The sequence below is a fragment of the Rhinatrema bivittatum genome, chromosome 5, assembly GCF_901001135.1.
Source record: "Rhinatrema bivittatum chromosome 5, aRhiBiv1.1, whole genome shotgun sequence".
Lineage (NCBI taxonomy): Eukaryota > Metazoa > Chordata > Amphibia > Gymnophiona > Rhinatrematidae > Rhinatrema > Rhinatrema bivittatum.
The window spans coordinates 484,533-505,270 of record NC_042619.1 but is presented as its reverse complement, the minus strand read 5'-3'; the positions used below and the strand labels follow the sequence as shown (position 1 = coordinate 505,270).

General features: G+C 47.1%; 1 protein-coding gene across 1 annotated transcript in view; it reads right to left on the bottom strand.

The window, feature by feature from the left end:
* DCHS1 (dachsous cadherin-related 1) overlaps window positions 1-20,738 on the bottom strand; it is a gene marked incomplete in the record, with an annotated part of 442,608 nt that overhangs the window by 269,496 nt on the left and 152,374 nt on the right. Inside the window, 1 exon segment of the mRNA XM_029601883.1 lies at window positions 6,083-6,271. Coding sequence (XP_029457743.1) covers window positions 6,083-6,271 — 189 coding nt within the window.

Below are 20,738 nucleotides of genomic sequence, written 5' to 3'. Positions count from 1 at the left end.
TTGCACCTTGTTCCTGAAACTCACCTGAAAGCTAAGTACCTTGCCCTTGAACCTCTTGAAAGCTAGTACCTTGATCCTGTGTCCTCCAATGTCCTGGTACCTCGCGGCAAGCTGCGTCATGGTCCGTGACCAGCCCTCGGGGCGGGCTGATTAGGGCCATCTGTGATGCAAGCCATGTACCTCGTTTCTAAGTCTCTGAGAAGTCCTTGTTCCTGAAACTCGCCTGAAAGCTAAGTACCTTGTCCCTGAACCTCTTGAAAGCTAGCACCTTGATCCTGTGTCCTCCAATGTCCTGGTACCTCACGGCAAGCCACGCCGTGGTCCGTGACCAGCCCTCGGGGCGGGCTGATTAGGGCCATCAGTGATGCAAGCCATGTACCTCGTTTCTAAGTCTCTGAGAAGTCCTTGATGTCGGTGCCAGATCCAGTTCCTGATCCAGTCCCATATGTTCTGCCCTTCGTCTTGTCTGGCTCCTGAGCCTTCTGGCCTGTTGGGCCCTGGAGTGGCCAACAGGTGGGATTCGTCCCTGTGATTTGGAGCTTCCCTTCCTGCCAGCCGACGGGACTTTGGATGTCAGTATCCCAGCATCGGAGTTCTCCTCGCCTGGATCTCTCCTGCATTCTCCTGTTCTCAGCGTGGTCCGTGACCTGCCCTCCAAGGCAGTGTTGGGGACGCGTGGGACAGGGTGGCCCTTGACTCAGTCCCAGGAGTGGTCTGAGCGGGGTGCCCTGAGGGACAGTGCTCATGTCTTCCTTCAGTCCTTGTTCCTGAGTCTACATCTGCACCTTCAGTACCTCACTTCTGAACCTACCCCTGCATCTTCAGTACCTCGCTTCTGAATCTACCTCTGCATCTACAGTACCTCGCTTCTGAGTCTACATCAGCACGCCCAGTATCTTGTCTCTGAGTCTTCGTCTGCACTTCCAGTATCTTGTCTCTGAGTCTACGTCTGCACTTCCAGTACCCTGCTTCTGAGTCTCATCTGAATCTATGTTCCAGTCTTCGCTGTCCTGGCCTCTGTCCGGCCTGCCGCTTCGTGCCGTACCCTGCGGCAGGTCCGAAAGGGCTGGGAACGGTCAGAGGACTGTTCACAAGACCAACATTGCATTGTTGGGTCTTCCGAAGCGTGCAGGTCCGGCGGAGAGCCTGTCGCCTGGTCATCACTCCAGTCTTGCTTCCGTCCTACCCATGCTCGGGCATGCCACGCCTCCCGCGGCCCTCTTCGGAATCCTCTGGGGTCGAGCTGCGGCCCAAGGACACACCTCTCTCAGGAAGTGGGATCGCTCTGCGAGCGCTCCGCAACACCTTTATTGAGGGCAGTTGGATCAATGTCAGCCCTGGATGGATCCGGAAACACTGGAACCTGCGGAGCCCCTTCAGAGTCGTCAGAGTCAACATCCGGTCTGCCCAGCACAGACCTCATCCCGAGGACCCTGGACACCTTGCGCGGAACTGGGCCCCCAGAACTTCCAGCTCTCTTAGGCAGCCACCTAGCACCAGACCCCAGAACCTGGCCCGGCTCCCCGGTTGTCTTCCGTGTCAAATACACTTCATGCATCAGCAGGATAAATTCAGAGGAAAAAGGCATGGGATCATCTGAAAGATTCTCAGAATGATCTCCTTCCTCATTCAAATCGGGTTCCTTCCAATTGAAAATGCCCTGCCACACCTGAGACAGCAGAGGGGAAAGATCCTCACCGCCCCTGAAGCAGCACAGAGAGACCCTCAGCCCCGGGCAACATGGCCAAACTTCCTGTGCCTGGTGAGGGAGGGGCACCTGCCAGCAAAGACACTCCCATTCTGGTTTTGGCTCTAGCCTGCCGTTCCTGCATGGGCTGCGATGGCCCCAATCTACCCTCTCCACTGAAGAGGCATCGGGAGCACAGCCCGGTTCAAGAGAGATGCACCTGTGTGTCATCGCATGAGCAGCATGCACTGCCATTTGCCATAACCCGAAGCCACACCGACTGCGGCGAGGCCTAACCGTGCAGCAAAACAGCCCGCTGCACCGCACTCTCAGCCAAGACTTCGCCACCCACACGCTCATCTCACGGCAGCCACTCCAAAGCCCACAACACAGCTGACCCAGCCACAAACGCCTTATCACTTCTTCTCTTTTTTTTTTTATTCAAGAAACCAGATTTTTTTTTTTTTTACTTTACTTATAACTGAGGAAGCCTAGCAAGACGTCCCCAAAAGAAGAGCTGCTGCAGATTGTTCTCCTGAGGGAGGAAGGAATTGGCCCCACCTGTTATACCCCCCCCCCCCACCCAGTGGCATCTGAACGAGCCAGTCCAGGGTTCCCGACCCCCTACTCATCTTCCTGGACACCAGGAGGGATAGCCCCACCAGGGCCTCGCAACCTCCTGGGAGGATAACCTAATAGAATTTTACATCTCTTTTTTATTTTATTTTATTTTTTTAAGACTGCAGGGATTGTAGCTCTATCCATCTGCTGGAGGCAGAGAAATACAGGTCAATACTGAGGGACTGCAGGTGGCACACTGGGTTATATGCCATCTGCCATCTGTCTCCATCTGCTGGAAGGGAGGCATAATCCCAGGAGTCTGGACTGATCCTGGTATGAACAGGAATGTTCTGTCATGTTACTGTTGCAACTGATTTACCCACTATTTATGTTAATGCGGTTTCGTTAAATATTTCACGCTGTGTGTGTAGCCTTGAGTTTTTATTCAATTCCCATTTATGTTTAGAACCTCAGATTAGTGCTTCATTGAAATCTGCTTTTTACAAATTATGTATGGTGGGATGCTTGAAATATATTTTATCTATGCAAGATTTTTGAACAGTTGTACAAGCTTTAATAATAATATCCTTGGATTACTGTAATGCTCTAAATATTGGTTTACCTAAAAATGAATTGCGAACTCTTGAACTGATAGAAAAAGGCGCTGCTCAGCTTATTACTGCCACCTCTCATTTTCATCACATAACTCCAGCACTTACTTTGCCTCTCTGTACAATCTGGAGTAAAGTTTAAAGGGCGTTTATTAGTTTTTAAAATATTATGAGAAGGGAAACCACAATATTTAAAAGATCTGCTGTCCCCTTATGCTCCTGTCATATATTGCATTATTAGAATTAGGAATTATCCCATCATTTAAAGAAATAAAACTTGTTTTACGAGGGAGGGTTTTGTTCGGCAGTAGGTTCTAAATTATGGAACGCTCTGTCATTAAAACCGTGTTCCGTTAAAGCTCTTCAGCAAGGTATTTGTGTTACGATTCTGCTCGTGGGCCTAGCCGCAAGCAGCCTCTCACCTCTCCGCCACAGACTTCCACACTCCGCGGTGGTCAGAGCTGCTGTTATTCAGCCTGTAGGGTCTGGAGTTCTTCTCTCTTCTGTGCTGGCAGGGCCACCATCTCCAGCTCCTCTTGCACGGCATGGAGCTGCCTCTGATGCTGGGCCCTGCTTCGTGGCCTACTGCTGCTCCTACTCCTTCTTTGTGGCAGGGACGCCGCTCTCCAGAGTCCTGCCTCCTTAGGCACACGGCCGTGCCCCTCTCTGCCTCTTAAAGGGCCCACAGTGGATGTAGCCCTGTGGTCCCTCCTGATGAGGTTATCCAGGCATTTCCTCTTCAGCCCTATAAAAGGGCCCTTCGCCGGTCCGTCTTCGCCTTTGCAAGGAGCCAGTCTGCTCCTGGACTTCTCTTCATCTTCAGCTTCTTCAAGGCACTCTGTTCTTCATGGGAATTCCCTTGTCGTCTTCATCCATGGTTCCTGCTCCTTCGTCTTGTCTTTGTCTATGGTTCATAGTCTCTTGTCAGATCCTGTGTCTTCATCTTCTGATAAGAACATAAGAACATAAGAAATTGCCATGCTGGGTCAGACCAAGGGTCCATCAAGCCCATCATCCTGTTTCCAACAGAGGCCAAACCAGGCCACAAGAACCTGGCAATTACCCAAATGGTAAGAAGATCCCATGCTACTGATGCAATTAATAGCAGTGGTCCCTAATGTCTTCGTCTTCAGATGTCCCTGTTGTCCTCGTCTGTGGATGTCCCTGATGTCTTTGTCTTTAGATGTTCCAGATGATCCTCCTTCAGTTGTCCTCGTCTTCAGATGTCCCTGACATCCTCATCTTCAGTTGTTCCTGACGTCCTCATCTTCAGTTGTTCCTGACGTCCTCATCTTCAGTTGTCCACTTCTCTAGATATTCCAGATGATCCAGCCTTCAGATGTCCTTGTCTTCAGATGTCCCTGATGTCCTCATCTTCAGATCATCCTGATGTCTTGTCTTCAGATGTCCGCCTTCAGGCCTTCATTCCTTCTGGCTCCTCTCCTTGGAAGCCTTGTCCTCTGATGTCCTGGTTCCGGATTTGACTCCTAGCTTCCTGCCGTCCTCTGTTCAGCTTCGAGATATCCTTCTGGTGCATTTTCCTCACCGGGTCTGAAGTTTTGTCATCTTCTGGTTGACCTGTCAGGTGCGTCAATCACACAGGGGTCACTGAAGCTCTGTCCAGGTTGGAGGCTGCTTCGAGTGTTGCCCGGATTCCTCTTCATGCTGAGTTTTAACTCTGCTGTCGTCTTTCCACTCATCAAGTGTCGTCAATGTTCCCGATGTTCTTCTCTTCAGCCTTGCCTCAGCCTTGCCTCCTTGCCTAGTGTTCTTGTCAGATTATGTCTCCAAGTACCTTCGTCTGACCTTGTCTTCAAGTGCCTTCGTCTTGTTCCAGTACCATCACCTGTCCTCGACCTCTGCCCGTCCTGTCGCATCTGCTGTTTCCAGGCGGCAGGTCCAAAAGGGCTATTGAGTGGCTGGAGGGCTACCCCAGAGACCAGCATTGCGTTGTTGGGTATCTTCCGATGCATTCAGGTTCGGCAGAGGTCAGAGCTCCTGGTCTTTAGCCTGTCTGCCCGTCCTTGGACACGCATTGCCTGCCTCGGCGCTTCCTTGGAGCTCCTCTTCAGTCATGCCGTTGTCCAAGGGCACACAACCTCTCTGGAATTGGGACCGCTCCCTAGCACTCCCGCAACAATCTGGTTTTAAAGTAAATTTTGAGAAATCAGAATTACTTAATATAAACCTACCAGCTCCCAAAATCTCTATGATTAAGAAATGTTTTCCCATTCACTGGGCCAGAACGTCCCTAAAATATTTGGGGATACATATTGGCTCTCCCTTAATTAGAGGCCCTTACTGAGGTGAATAGATAGAGACCTAGATAAGTGGGGGAGAGGCAATTTCTCCTGGCTCGGGCACATAGCTATTGTAAAAAAGAGTATTCTCCCCAAGTTTTTATACCTTTTTTCCTCTCTCTCTATTTTTATCTCTTCTGCTCTACTTCGCGTCTGGCAGAAGAAAAATTTTTATTTCATTTGTAGGCACCGACCTCCAAGAGTAACACACTGAATTCTTTTTCAACCAAAAGTTAATGGTGGTCTTTGAGAAATAAATACATGAAAAATCACACCTATCTAACATTAAAGATAAATGCAATGTGTATAGCCCCTATTTATCAGCAAGAAGGGGAATACTATTAAGACTCTTATATGAGCATAACATAAGAAGTGACCTATGATTATAAAGCCCAAGCACTTGTAAAGGCTTACACATATAAGCCATTGGTTGCAAGGGCGCTGTATGATGGTCACTCTTTATATACAATAAGAGCCTATTCACATAGCGGAATATTTCCTATTTTTGTTTTGAATCTAATAACCAGCAGATCTGAAACAAATAGCAGAATGTACTTTTGCACTCAGCACCCATGTTACAGTTTGGGGTGATAGACTTGGGGGTTTGCATGGAGGGAGGGACATCCGTACGTTTTTCAGGGCTGATTTATAGGGTGCTGAGTATGGATTTTGAGTTGATGTTTAACTAATGACTATCTTTGGGTGACCCCTCTATTATGTGTTTTTTCCCCACTTGGAGCATGTTTTGGGGAATGATAAGCAGATAGGAATGGAAACGAATACATAAACCATGCAACATGCTGAGAGATGGGAATCCATCACGCAGCACACTCAGAACCACAATGCTATGCATTCCCTGTTTGCAAGTGTACACTGCTCCTCTCCACAAGGCACAGTGGCCCATCTTCTCCCAAAATACTCACCCCATCCTCAGCAGTGACTGTGAAATCATAGCTTCTAGGACCTTCGTCACGATCCAAGGTCTTCATTGTACAAATCTCACCCGTCTGCTTGTCGATGTGGAACTGGACTGGAGCCACACTTCCAATGCCAGAACTGATGGAGTATGTGATGGAAGAGAAGCTGCCGCTGTCTGCATCTGTGGCATGGACCTAAGAGAGAGGAAACAGAGACAGTCAGTCTGATACACAGTGCAACAAAGCAAGGAAAGCCCTGGCTCTCTGGCTTCTGATTCAGACTCAAGATTAAGATGGTTTGGTTGCACGAGAGTGAAGCAAAGACTCGGACAACAAAAAAACAGGTGTGCACGTTTTAGAAAGGCAGAAAGACTGAAGGGTTCTTTCAAGCATATTCAACAAGTTTCCAACCCTTACAGAGTCCTGCTTGAGCCTAGAGAACTGGAAACCCCTTTAGACAAAAGGCTTCAAGAGCTGCTAGTTTTGCCATAAAAAGCAGACAGGTGGGGAAGGGTGGACACTCATACAGAGAAGGACTCACTGAATGTGTTATCCCTATAAGTTCAAATACCAAATGATTTGCTCCAGATGCCCAGCAATGCACGAAGAGATCCTCACTTTCCTGAGAAACATTTACAGCACCAGCCCCACGGTTAGCAGTGGCATAAGAGCCAACGTTTGAAAATGATTCGGGGGTGCTGAACTCAACACAAATTACAGCGCCCCCAGCAAAACAGAACATAACAACATAAGAACATGCCATGCTGGGTCAGACCAAGGGTCCATCAAGCCCAGCATCCTGTTTCCAACAGAGGCCAATCCAGGCCACAAGTACCTGGCAATTACCCAAACACTAAGAAGATCCCATGCTACTGATGCAATTAATAGCAGTGGCTATTCCCTAAGTAAACTTGATTAATAGCAGTTAATGGACTTCTCCTCCAGGAACTTATCCAAACCTTTTTCAAACCCAGCTACACTAACTGCACTAACCACATCCTCTGGCAACAAATTCCAGAGCTTTATTGTCCGTTGAGTGAAAAATAATTTTCTCCGATTAGTCTTAAATGTGCTACTTGCTAACTTCATGGAGTGCCCCCTAGTCCTTCTATTATTCGAAAGTGTAAATAACCGAGTCACATCTACTCATTCAAGACCTCTTGTGATCTTAAAGACCTCTATCATATCCCCCTTCAGCCGTCTCTTCTCCAAGCTGAACAGACCTAACCTCTTCAGCCTTTCCTCATAGGGAAGCTGTTCCATCCCATTTATCATTTTGGTTGCCCTTCTCCATACCTTCTCCATCGCAACTATATCTTTTTTGAGATGCGGTGACCAGAATTGTACACAGTATTCAAGGTGCAGTCTCACCATGGAGTAATATAAAGGCATTATGACATTTTCCGTTTTATTCACCATTCCCTTCCTAATAATTCCCAACATTCTGTTTGCTTTTTTGACTGCTGCAGCACACTGAGCCGACGATTTTAAATTATTATCCACTATGATGCCTAGATCTTTTTCCTGGGTGGTAGCTCCTAATATGGAACCTAACATCGTGTAACTACAGCAAGGGTTATTTTTCCCTATAATGCATCACCTTGCACTTGTCCACATTAAATTTCATCTGCCATTTGGATGCCCAATCTTCCAGTCTTGCAAGGTCCTCCTGCAATGTATCACAATCCACTTGTGATTTAACTACTCTGAATAATTTTGTATCGTCCGCACATTTGATAACCTCACTCGTCGTATTCCTTTCCAGATCATTGATATATATATTGAAAAGCACCGGTCCAAGTACAGATCCCTGAGGCACTCCACTGTTTACCCTTTTCCACTGAGAAAATTGACCCAGGAAAAAGATCTAGGTATCATAGTGGATAATACTTTAAAATCGTCGGCTCAGTGTGCTGCAGCAGTCATAAAAGCAAACAGAATGTTAGGAATTATTAGGAAGGGAATGGTTAATAGAACGGAAAATGTCATAATGCCTCTATATCACTCCATGGTGAGACCGCACCTTGAATACTGTGTACAATTCTGGTCGCCACATCTCAAAAAAAATATAGTTGCGATGGAGAAGGTACAGAGAAGGGCGACCAAAATGATAAAGGGGATGGAACAGCTCCCCTATGAGGAAAGACTGAAGAGGTTAGGGCTGTTCAGCTTGGAGAAGAGACGGCTGAGGGGGGATATGATCGAGGTCTTTGAGATCATGAGAGGTCTTGAACGAGTAGATGAAAGTCAGTTATTTACACTTTTGAATAATAGAAGGACTAGGGGGCACTCCATGAAGTTAGCAAGTAGCACATTTAAGACTAATTGGAGAAAATTCTTTTTCACTCAACACCCAATAAAGCTCTGGAATTTGTTGCCAGAGGATGTGGTTAGTGCAGTTAGTGTAGCTGGGTTCAAAAAAGGTTTGGATAAGTTCTTGGAGGAGAAGTCCATTAACGGCTATTAATCAATTTTACTTAGGGAATAGCCACTGCTATTAATTGCATCAGTAGCATGGGATCTTCTTAGTGTTTGGGTACTTGCCAGGTTCTTATGGCCTGGTTTGGCCTCTGTTGGAAACAGGATGCTGGGCTTGATGGACCCTTGGTCTGACCCAGTATGGAAATTTCTTATGTTCTTATCAATGTTTTACACTTAACTTGTGAACAATATTGAGATATACCTGTATATATTTCAACACATCTTTATTAATCTTTTAATTTAATACAATTTTATAATTTAAGATCATAAACTATTTTAAAATTACACCAATACTCATCACTCATACCACATTCACACACACTAGAAAATATTGCACCAATAATATTGCACCTATTTCTAATACAACAAAGTACCTATAACTAACATATTAAAATACATTCATGTATCACATATGTTAAATTATTATGCAGTCTTTGTAACAACCAGATAGCACAAATACTCTATATTTCACTTTATCTCTTATTCTTTTACCAACAAATATCTTAAAGCTTCCTTGTTTAGTTTCTTCTTTTCATACTTTAAGCTCCCTTCCTTGTTTTTTCTATTTATAGCTCAACTTCAATTCAAATTCTCTCTTCACCTGTCTTATCAATGTTTTACACTTACCTTGACAATGCTTATGTTTTATCCTATTTTCTTCAGATGGATCTTTCTTCCAATTTTTGAAGGATGTGTTTTTGGCTAAAATAGCCTCTTTCACCTCACCTTTTAACCATCACGGTAATCGTTTTGCCTTCCTTCCACCTTTCTTTATGTGTGGAATACATATGGACTGCGCCTCTAGGATTGTATTTTTAAACAATGCCCATGCCTGTTGAACACTGTTAACCTTTGCAGCTGCACCTTTCAGTTTTTTTCTATTTTCCTCATTTTATCAAAGTTTCCCTTTTGAAAGTTTAGTGTTAGAGCTGCAGATTTACTTATTGTCCCCCTTCCAGTTATTAGTTTAAATTTGATCATGTTGTGATCACTGTTGCCAAGTGGCCCCACCACCGTTACCTCTCTCACCAAATCCTGCGTTCCACTAAGAATTAAATCTAAAATAGCTCCCTCTCTTGTTGGTTCCTGAACCAATTGCTCCATGAAGCAATCATTTATTACATCCAGGAACTTTATGTCTCTAGCAAGTCCTGATGTTACATTTACCCAGGGATGGGGAGGTGAACCCAGTGGGTTGTGAATACGAATGAGCAGCCTGTATTTAAATGTCCAGAGAGGAGCAGATAATGTGAACATGGGGAAGAACTCAGTCCCACAAATATTTCAGGAAAAGACAGAAAGGCACCGACATACAGTCCTTAGGACTATACAGTATATTAGTCTATGAACTCCACACCACAATAAAGCATAACTATAATACTATGTGTGATAAAACTACCCGTGTAAGTGCCTTGGTACAATTGGTCATGAACTAAATGACTATGTCTAATGATATACTTGATACTATACAATTGCGTATTTTTTCATTCTCTGTACACCGACGTGATATCTCTGATGAGCGGCGTTATATAAAAACCAATAAATAAATAAATAAATAAATAAATATATTGTAACCGAACCTTTGACGGCACCTGTTAGAATGTACTATAGTACGCTTTTACCTACATTAAATATGTGCCTACATGTAAACCTGTTAGAATGTACTATATTACACTTTTACCTACATTAAATATGTGCCTACATGTAAACCTGTTAGAATGTACTATAGTACACTTTTACCTGCATTAAATATGTGCCTACATGTAAACCTGTTAGAATGTACTATAGTACACTTTTACCTACATTAAATATGTACCTACATGTAAACCTGTTAGAATGTACTATAATACGCTTTTACCTGCATTAAATAAGTGCCTACATGTAAACCTGTTAGAATGTACTATAGTACACTTTTACCTACATTAAATATGTACCTACATGTAAACCTGTTAGAATGTACTATAGTACACTTTTACTAACATTAAATATGTGCCTACATGTAAACCTGTTAGAATGTACTATAGTACACTTTTACCTACATTAAATATGTGCCTACATGTAAACCTGTTAGAATGTACTATAGTACGCTTTTACCTGCATTAAATATGTGCCTACATGTAAACCTGTTAGAATGTACTATAGTACACTTTTACCTACATTAAATATGTACCTACATGTAAACCTGTTAGAATGTACTATAGTACACTTTTACCTACATTAAATATGTGCCTACATGTAAACCTGTTAGAATGTACTATAGTACACTTTTACCTGCATTAAATATGTGCCTACATGTAAACCTGTTAGAATGTACTATAGTACACTTTTACCTACATTAAATATGTGCCTACATGTAAACCTGTTAGAATGTACTATAGTACACTTTTACCTGCATTAAATGTGTGCCTACATGTAAACCTGTTAAAATGTACTATAGTACACTTTTACCTACATTAAATATGTACCTACATGTAAACCTGTTAGAATGTACTATAGTACACTTTTACTAACATTAAATATGTGCCTACATGTAAACCTGTTAGAATGTACTATAGTACACTTTTACCTACATTAAATATGTGCCTACATGTAAACCTGTTAGAATGTACTATAGTACGCTTTTACCTACATTAAATATGTGCCTACATGTAAACCTGTTAGAATGTACTATAGTACGCTTTTACCTACATTAAATATGTGCCTACATGTAAACCTGTTAGAATGTACTATAGTACGCTTTTACCTACATTAAATATGTGCCTACATGTAAACCTGTTAGAATGTACTATAGTACACTTTTACCTACATTAAATATGTGCCTACATGTAAACCTGTTAGAATGTACTATAGTACACTTTTACCTACATTAAATATGTGCCTACATGTAAACCTGTTAGAATGTACTATAGTACGCTTTTACCTGCATTAAACATGTGCCTACATGTAAACCTGTTAGAATGTACTATAGTACGCTTTTACCTGCATTAAATATGTGCCTACATGTAAACCTGTTAGAATGTACTATAGTACGCTTTTACCTGCATTAAATATGTGCCTACATGTAAACCTGTTAGAATGTACTATAGTACGCTTTTACCTACATTAAATATGTGCCTACAAGTAAACCTGTTAGAATGTACTATAGTACACTTTTACCTACATTAAATATGTACCTACATGTAAACCTGTTAGAATGTACTATAGTACACTTTTACCTACATTAAATTTGTGCCTACATGTAAACCTGTTAGAATGTACTATAGTACACTTTTACCTGCATTAAATATGTGCCTACATGTAAACCGTTGCGACGGTATTTAACTTAGCAACGGTATAGAAAAGTTTTTAAATAAATAAAATAAATTCATTCTTCTCTCCAATGCCAGCTCATCCTCACAGCCTCCTCCCTCCTGCTCCTCCCCATCCACATCTCAGTCTCTTCCTCTCCCCTCTCCTGCCACCGCCATAGAAACATAGAAATGACGGCAGAAGACCAAACGGCCCATCCAGTCTGCCCAGCAAGCTACGCAGTTTATCCATTTTTTTCCCCCCTTTTTTCTCCCTCCCACCCGTCACTATTGGCTTCCAGCACCCTCCGGCCCCAATACTCTTCCACCCCTCCACCAATGCAGAGAGCAGCGCCGTATCCGCATCCCAGTGAACATCCAGCTCAGTCAGGGGTAGCAACCGCTGTAACAAGCGGCCACACCCCTGCCCCATACTCTTACCTACCCCTGCCCCTTACCCTCCCCTGTTTTGTTTGCTTGTTTGTTTGTTTTTTTATTTTTTTTTGGAGATGGCAGCCCTCCATCCTTCCGCTCCGTGAAGGTGGAACACCAACCACTGGCCATTGGCATCCCGCTCCGTGAATGCCTCTGTGGCTACTGCCGCTCCGTGCAGTGTTTGAATGCCTCTGTGGCTACTGCCGCTCCGTGCAGTGTTTTGCTGCCTCCTCTTCATTCACGTCCTCTAGACTTGATGGATCCACAGTGTTTATCCCACGCCCCTTTGAAGTCCTTCACAGTTCTGGTCTTCACCACTTCCTCCGGAAGGGCATTCCAGGCATCCACCACCCTCTCCGTGAAGAAATACTTCCTGACATTGGTTCTGAGTCTTCCTCCCTGGAGATTCAAATCGTGACCTCTGGTTCTGCTGATTTTTTTCTGACGGAAAAGGTTTGTCGTTGTCTTTGGATCATTAAAGCCTTTCAAGTATCTGAAAGTCTGTATCATATCACCTCTGCTCCTCCTTTCCTCCAGGGTGTACAGATTCTTCAATCTCTCCTCGTATGACATCCGATGAAGATCCTCCACCTTCCTGGTTGCCCTTCTCTGTACCGCTACCATCTTGTCTCTGTCTCTTTGTAGATACGGTCTCCAGGTCACCAAGGACCTGTACAAGGGGATAATCACTTCCCTTTTCTTACTCGATATTCCTCTCTCTATGCAGCCCAGCATACTGTCTCAACCATCCTTTTCTCTCACTCTCCTAATCTCCTCCCCTTAGTCCCACTACTCACCCTCCTCCATGGGCAGAGTCTGAATTTTATATTTGGGGGGAGAGGATTTAAGTCCCCTCTTCCAGCTTCACTCGCTATATCCCCTTAGAAAGCTCTGATTCCCCTTTCCCACTGACGCTGCCTTCTCTGTTCACCTCCCCATCCCTGTACTCCCCAGCAGGTTCCTCCTCACCCCTCCTAGGGCAGCTGCCCACCTCTATAGGCTTGGCTCATCCACCCCTTCACATCAGTACGTTAGGCTTCCCTTCATGGCTGGCTTAGCTTTCAGTCTGTGATTCCCCTCCTCTACAAGCTCAGGTCACTCCAGATGCCCGGGCACTATTCTGCACTCCCTGAGCCCATGTACTATTCTGCACTGGACTGCTCTGAACTCCCTGACCAGGCACTATTCTGCACTCCCTGACCAGGCACTATTCTGCACTCCCTGAGCCCAGGCACTATTCTGCACTCCCTGATTCCAGGCACTATCTGCACTGGACTGCTCTGCACTCCATGAGCCCAGGCACTATTCTGCACTGGACTGCTCTGTAATCCCTGAGCCCAGGCACTATTCTGCACTCCCTGAGCCCAGGCACTATTCTGCACTGGACTGCTCTGAACTCCCTGAGCCCAGGCACTATTCTGCACTCCCTGAGCCCAGGCACTATTCTGCACTGGACTGCTCTGAACTCCCTGAGCCCAGGCACTATTCTGCACTCCCTGAGCCCAGGCACTATTCTGCACTGGACTGCTCTGTAATCCCTGAGCCCAGGCACTATTCTGCACTGGTCTGCTCTGAACTCCCTGAGCCCAGGCACTATTCTGCACTCCCTGAGCCCAGGCACTATTCTGCACTGGAGTGCTCTGAACTCCCTGAGCCCAGGCACTATTCTGCACTGGTCTGTTCTGAACTCCCTGAGCCCAGGCACTATCCTGTACCAGACTGCTCTGAACTCCCTGAGCACAGGCACTATTCTGCACTCCCTGAGTCCAGGCACTATTCTGCACTCCCTGAGTCCAGGCACTATTCTGCTCTGAACTCCCTGAACCCAGGCACTATTCTGCTCTCCCTGAGCCCAGGCACTCCCTGAGCACTGGACTGCTCAGAACTCCCTAAGCCCAGGCACTATTCTGCACTCCCTGAGCCCAGGCACTCCCTGAGCACTGGACTGCTCAGAACTCCCTGAGCCCAGGCACTATTCTGCACTGGAGTGCTCTGAACTCCCTGAACCCAGGCACTATTCTGCACTCCCTGAGCCCAGGCACTATTCTGCACTGGAGTGCTCTGAACTCCCTGAACCCAGGCACTATTCTGCACTCCCTGAGCCCAGGCACTATTCTGCACTGGACTGCTCTGCACTCCATGAGCCCAGGCACTATTCTGCACTCCCTGAGCCCAGGCACTATTCTGCACTGGAGTGCTCTGAACTCCCTGAGCCCAGGCACTATTCTGCACTCCCTGAGCCCACGCACTATTCTGCACTGGACTGCTCTGCACTCCCTGAGCCCAGCCACTATTCTGCACTGGACTGCTCTGCACTCCCTGAGCCCAGGCACTATTCTGCTCTGGACTGCTCTGCACTCCATGAGCCCAGGCACTATTCTGCACTCCCTGAGCCCAGGCACTATTCTGCACTGGACTGCTCTGCACTCCCTGAGCCCATGCACTATTCTGCACTGGACTGCTCTGAACTCCCTGAGCCCAGGCACTATTATTTTCTGTTACCACCCCTGCCTCCTCCCGTCACTCACAGAGAGCAGTCCACTTTAGACACTCGGGGACTTGCATGTCCTGAGCCCTGGCAGCTCAGCAGTCAGATTCTCCCCATGTGGTACTTCTTGCCCTTCATTAGGAAACCCCAGAGATCACTGCGTTCTCCTGTGGGATATAACAGGGGAATGTTTCATTTCCATTTGTAGAAAGGGGAACCATGCTCATATCAATTCAAGTCCTGGCCACAGCCCCTCAATATTGGAGCTGCCACATGTTAAGAGATATTTTGAGCCTATGATATGACTGCAAGCACAACCTCCTCCTCCGCTTCCCCATGCTTCCAGTATAATACCACATTCACCCTGGTGACTGCAGGGCTGGAAGAGAAGGGCAGATACAAACTGCCCCCCTGCCTTCATCCTACTCAGCTTGCACTGAAATCTTCACCAACTTCAGATAAACAATTTCCCAACCTTTCTGTCTGCTGGCTCTCGACCTCTGCCTTACACCTTCCCCTTTCTTTTAAAGCTTATTTTCTAGTCTTGCTGTCATGTTTTCTCCATGTTTCATCCACCGGCTCTCTCTCCACAGCTGATTCTCTTCTCTCACCCCCTCCTGCTACTTCCACCTCTTCTTTCCTTTTCTCTTCCTCATGATCCCTCTCTTCTCACAACCTCTCTCTTTGTTTAACTCCTCTAATAGTCCCCCACCCCCATAGCTGCTTTCCCAGTCCTCCTCACCTCTCTATTCCTATCAAAGATCCCTTCACCCAACCCCTCACACCTCTGCTCCTCTTCTTATCTCAGCCCATGTCCTCTCTCTGGGCTTGTATCCACATTTCCCTTCTCAATGTCCATGTCCCCTATCTGTCAGCCTTTCACCCTCACAGCTTGTGTCTGCTCCTCTTCTTATCTCAGCCCATGTCCTCTCTCTGGACTTGTATCCACATTTCCCTTCTCAATGTCCATGTCCCCTATCTGTCAGCCTTTCACCCTCACAGCTTGTGTCTGCTCCTCTTCTTATCTCAGCCCATGTCCTCTCTCTGGGCTTGTATCCACATTTCCCTTCTCAATGTCCATGTCCCCTATCTGTCAGCCTTTCCTCCTCACAGCTTGTGTCTGCTCCTCTTCTTATCTCAGCCCATGTCCTCTCTCTGGCCTTGTATCCACATTTCCCTTCTCAATGTCCATGTCCCCTATCTGTCAGCCTTTCCCCCTCACAGCTTGTGTCTGCTCCTCTTATTATCTCAGCCCATGTCCTCTCTGTGGACTTGTATCCGCATTTCCCTTCTCAATGTCCATGTCCCCTATCTGTCAGCCTTTCCCCCTCACAGCTTGTGTCTGCTCCTCTTCTTATCTCAGCCCATGTCCTCTCTCTGGACTTGTATCCGCATTTCCCTTCTCAATGTCCATGTCCCCTATCTGTCAGCCTTTCCCCCTCACAGCTTGTGTCTGCTCCTCTTCTTATCTCAGCCCATGGCCTCTCTCTGGACTTGTATCCGCATTTCCCTTCTCAATGTCCATGTCCCCTATCTGTCAGCCTTTCCCCCTCACAGCAGTGTCTGCTCCTCTTCTTATCTCAGCCCATGTCCTCTCTCTGGACTTGTATCCGCATTTCCCTTCTCAATGTCCATGTCCCCTATCTGTCAGCCTTTCACCCTCACAGCTTGTGTCTGCTCCTCTTCTTATCTCAGCCCATGTCCTCTCTCTGGGCTTGTATCCACATTTCCCTTCTCAGTGTCCATGTCCCCTATCTGTCAGCCTTTCCCCCTCACAGCTTGTGTCTGCTCCTCTTCTTATCTCAGCCCATGTCCTCTCTGTGGACTTGTATCCACATTTCCCTTCTCAATGTCCATGTCCCCTATCTGTCAGCCTTTCCCCCTCACAGCTTGTGTCTGCTCCTCTTCTTATCTCAGCCCATGGCCTCTCTCTGGGCTTGTATCCACATTTCCCTTCTCAATGTCCATGTCCCCTATCTGTCAGCCTTTCCCCCTCACAGCTTGTGTCTGCTCCTCTTCTTATCTCAGCCCATGTCCTCTCTCTGGCCTTGTATCCACATTTCCCTTCTCAATGTCCATGTCCCCTATCTGTCAGCCTTTCCCCCTCACAGCTTGTGTCTGCTCCTCTTCTTATCTCAGCCCATGTCCTCTCTGTGGACTTGTATCCGCATTTCCCTTCTCAATGTCCATGTCCCCTATCTGTCAGCCTTTCACCCTCACAGCTTGTGTCTGCTCCTCTTCTTATCTCAGCCCATGTCCTCTCTCTGGCCTTGTATCCACATTTCCCTTCTCAATGTCCATGTCCCCTATCTGTCAGCCTTTCACCCTCACAGCTTGTGTCTGCTCCTCTTCTTATCTCAGCCCATGTCCTCTCTCTGGCCTTGTATCCACATTTCCCTTCTCAATGTCCATGTCCCCTATCTGTCAGCCTTTCCCCCTCACAGCTTGTGTCTGCTCCTCTTCTTATCTCAGCCCATGGCCTCTCTCTGGACTTGTATCCGCATTTCCCTTCTCAATGTCCATGTCCCCTATCTGTCAGCCTTTCCCCCTCACAGCTTGTGTCTGCTCCTCTTCTTATCTCAGCCCATGTCCTCTCTCTGGACTTGTATCCGCATTTCCCTTCTCAATGTCCATGTCCCCTATCTGTCAGCCTTTCACCCTCACAGCTTGTGTCTGCTCCTCTTCTTATCTCAGCCCATGTCCTCTCTCTGGGCTTGTATCCGCATTTCCCTTCTCAGTGTCCATGTCCCCTATCTGTCAGCCTTTCCCCCTCACAGCTTGTGTCTGCTCCTCTTCTTATCTCAGCCCATGTCCTCTCTGTGGACTTGTATCCACATTTCCCTTCTCAATGTCCATGTCCCCTATCTGTCAGCCTTTCCCCCTCACAGCTTGTGTCTGCTCCTCTTCTTATCTCAGCCCATGGCCTCTGGACTTGTATCCACATTTCCCTTCTCAATGTCCATGTCCCCTATCTGTCAGCCTTTCCCCCTCACAGCTTGTGTCTGCTCCTCTTCTTATCTCAGCCCATGTCCTCTCTCTGGCCTTGTATCCACATTTCCCTTCTCAATGTCCATGTCCCCTATCTGTCAGCCTTTCCCCCTCACAGCTTGTGTCTGCTCCTCTTCTTATCTCAGCCCATGTCCTCTCTGTGGACTTGTATCCGCATTTCCCTTCTCAATGTCCATGTCCCCTATCTGTCAGCCTTTCACCCTCACAGCTTGTGTCTGCTCCTCTTCTTATCTCAGCCCATGTCCTCTCTCTGGCCTTGTATCCACATTTCCCTTCTCAATGTCCATGTCCCCTATCTGTCAGCCTTTCCCCCTCACAGCAGTGTCTGCTCCTCTTCTTATCTCAGCCCATGTCCTCTCTCTGGACTTGTATCCGCATTTCCCTTCTCAATGTCCATGTCCCCTATCTGTCAGCCTTTCCCCCTCACAGCTTGTGTCTGCTCCTCTTCTTATCTCAGCCCATGTCCTCTCTGTGGACTTGTATCCACATTTCCCTTCTCAGTGTCCATGTCCCCTATCTGTCAGCCTTTCCCCCTCACAGCTTGTGTCTGCTCCTCTTCTTATCTCAGCCCATGTCCTCTCTCTGGACTTGTATCCGCATTTCCCTTCTCAATGTCCATGTCCCCTATCTGTCAGCCTTTCCCCCTCACAGCTTGTGTCTGCTCCTCTTCTTATCTCAGCCCATGTCCTCTCTCTGGACTTGTATCCGCATTTCCCTTCTCAATGTCCATGTCCCCTATCTGTCAGCCTTTCCCCCTCACAGCTTGTGTCTGCTCCTCTTCTTATCTCAGCCCATGTCCTCTCTCTGGACTTGTATCCACATTTCCCTTCTCAATGTCCATGTCCCCTATCTGTCAGCCTTTCCCCCTCACAGCTTGTGTCTGCTCCTCTTCTTATCTCAGCCCATGTCCTCTCTCTGGGCTTGTATCCGCATTTCCCTTCTCAATGTCCATGTCCCCTATCTGTCAGCCTTTCCCCCTCACAGCTTGTGTCTGCTCCTCTTCTTATCTCAGCCCATGTCCTCTCTCTGGACGTGTATCCACATTTCCCTTCTCAATGTCCATGTCCCCTATCTGTCAGCCTTTCCCCCTCACAGCTTGTGTCTGCTCCTCTTCTTATCTCAGCCCATGTCCTCTCTGTGGACTTGTATCCACATTTCCCTTCTCAATGTCCATGTCCCCTATCTGTCAGCCTTTCCCCCTCACAGCTTGTGTCTGCTCCTCTTCTTATCTCAGCCCATGTCCTCTCTGTGGACTTGTATCCACATTTCCCTTCTCAATGTCCATGTCCCCTATCTGTCAGCCTTTCCCCCTCACAGCTTGTGTCTGCTCCTCTTCTTATCTCAGCCCATGTCCTCTCTGTGGACTTGTATCCACATTTCCCTTCTCAATGTCCATGTCCCCTATCTGTCAGCCTTTCCCCCTCACAGCTTGTGTCTGCTCCTCTTCTTATCTCAGCCCATGTCCTCTCTCTGGACTTGTATCCACATTTCCCTTCTCAATGTCCATGTCCCCTATCTGTCAGCCTTTCCCCCTCACAGCAGTGTCTGCTCCTCTTCTTATCTCAGCCCATGTCCTCTCTCTGGGCTTGTATCCACATTTCCCTTCTCAATGTCCATGTGCCCCTATCTGTCAGCCTTTCACCCTCACAGCTTGTGTCTGCTCCTCTTCTTATCTCAGCCCATGTCCTCTCTGTGGACTTGTATCCGCATTTCCCTTCTCAATGTCCATGTCCCCTATCTGTCAGCCTTTCCCCCTCACAGCTTGTGTCTGCTCCTCTTCTTATCTCAGCCCATGTCCTCTCTCTGGGCTTGTATCCACATTTCCCTTCTCAGTGTCCATGTCCCCTATCTGTCAGCCTTTCCCCCTCACAGCTTGTGTCTGCTCCTCTTCTTATCTCAGCCCATGTCCTCTCTCTGGACTTGTATCCGCATTTCCCTTCTCAATGTCCATGTCCCCTATCTGTCAGCCTTTCCCCCTCACAGCTTGTGTCTGCTCCTCTTCTTATCTCAGCCCATGTCCTCTCTCTGGGCTTGTATCCACATTTCCCTTCTCAATGTCCATGTCCCCTATCTGTCAGCCTTTCCACCTCACAGCTTGTGTCTGCTCCTTTTCTTATCTCAGCCCATGTCCTCTCTCTGGCCTTGTATCCGCATTTCCCTTCTCAATGTCCATGTCCCCTATCTGTCAGCCTTTCCCCCTCACAGCTTGTGTCTGCTCCTCTTCTTATCTCAGCCCATGTCCTCTCTCTGGGCTTGTATCCACATTTCCCTTCTCAATGTCCATGTCCCCTATCTGTCAGCCTTTCCCCCTCACAGCTTGTGTCTGCTCCTCTTCTTATCTCAGCCCATGTCCTCTCTGTGGACTTGTATCCGCATTTCCCTTCTCAGTGTCCATGTCCCCTATCTGTCAGCCTTTCCCCCTCACAGCTTGTGTCTGCTCCTCTTCTTATCTCAGCCCATGTCCTCTCTCTGGGCTTGTATCCACATTTCCCTTCTCAATGTCCTGTCCATGTCCCCTATCTGTCAGCCTTTCACCCTCACAGCTTGTGTCTGCTCCTCTTCTTATCTCAGCCCATGTCCTCTCTCTGGACTTGTATCCGCATTTCCCTTCTCAATGTCCATGTCCCCTATCTGTCAGCCTTTCCCCCTCACAGCTTGTGTCTGCTCCTCTTCTTATCTCAGCCCATGTCCTCTCTCTGGGCTTGTATCCGCATTTCCCTTCTCAATGTCCATGTCCCCTATCTGTCAGCCTTTCCCCCTCACAGCTTGTGTCTGCTCCTCTTCTTATCTCAGCCCATGTCCTCTCTCTGGACTTGTATCCACATTTCCCTTCTCAATGTCCATGTCCCCTATCTGTCAGCCTTTCCCCCTCACAGCAGTGTCTGCTCCTCTTCTTATCTCAGCCCATGTCCTCTCTCTGGACTTGTATCCACATTTCCCTTCTCAATGTCCATGTCCCCTA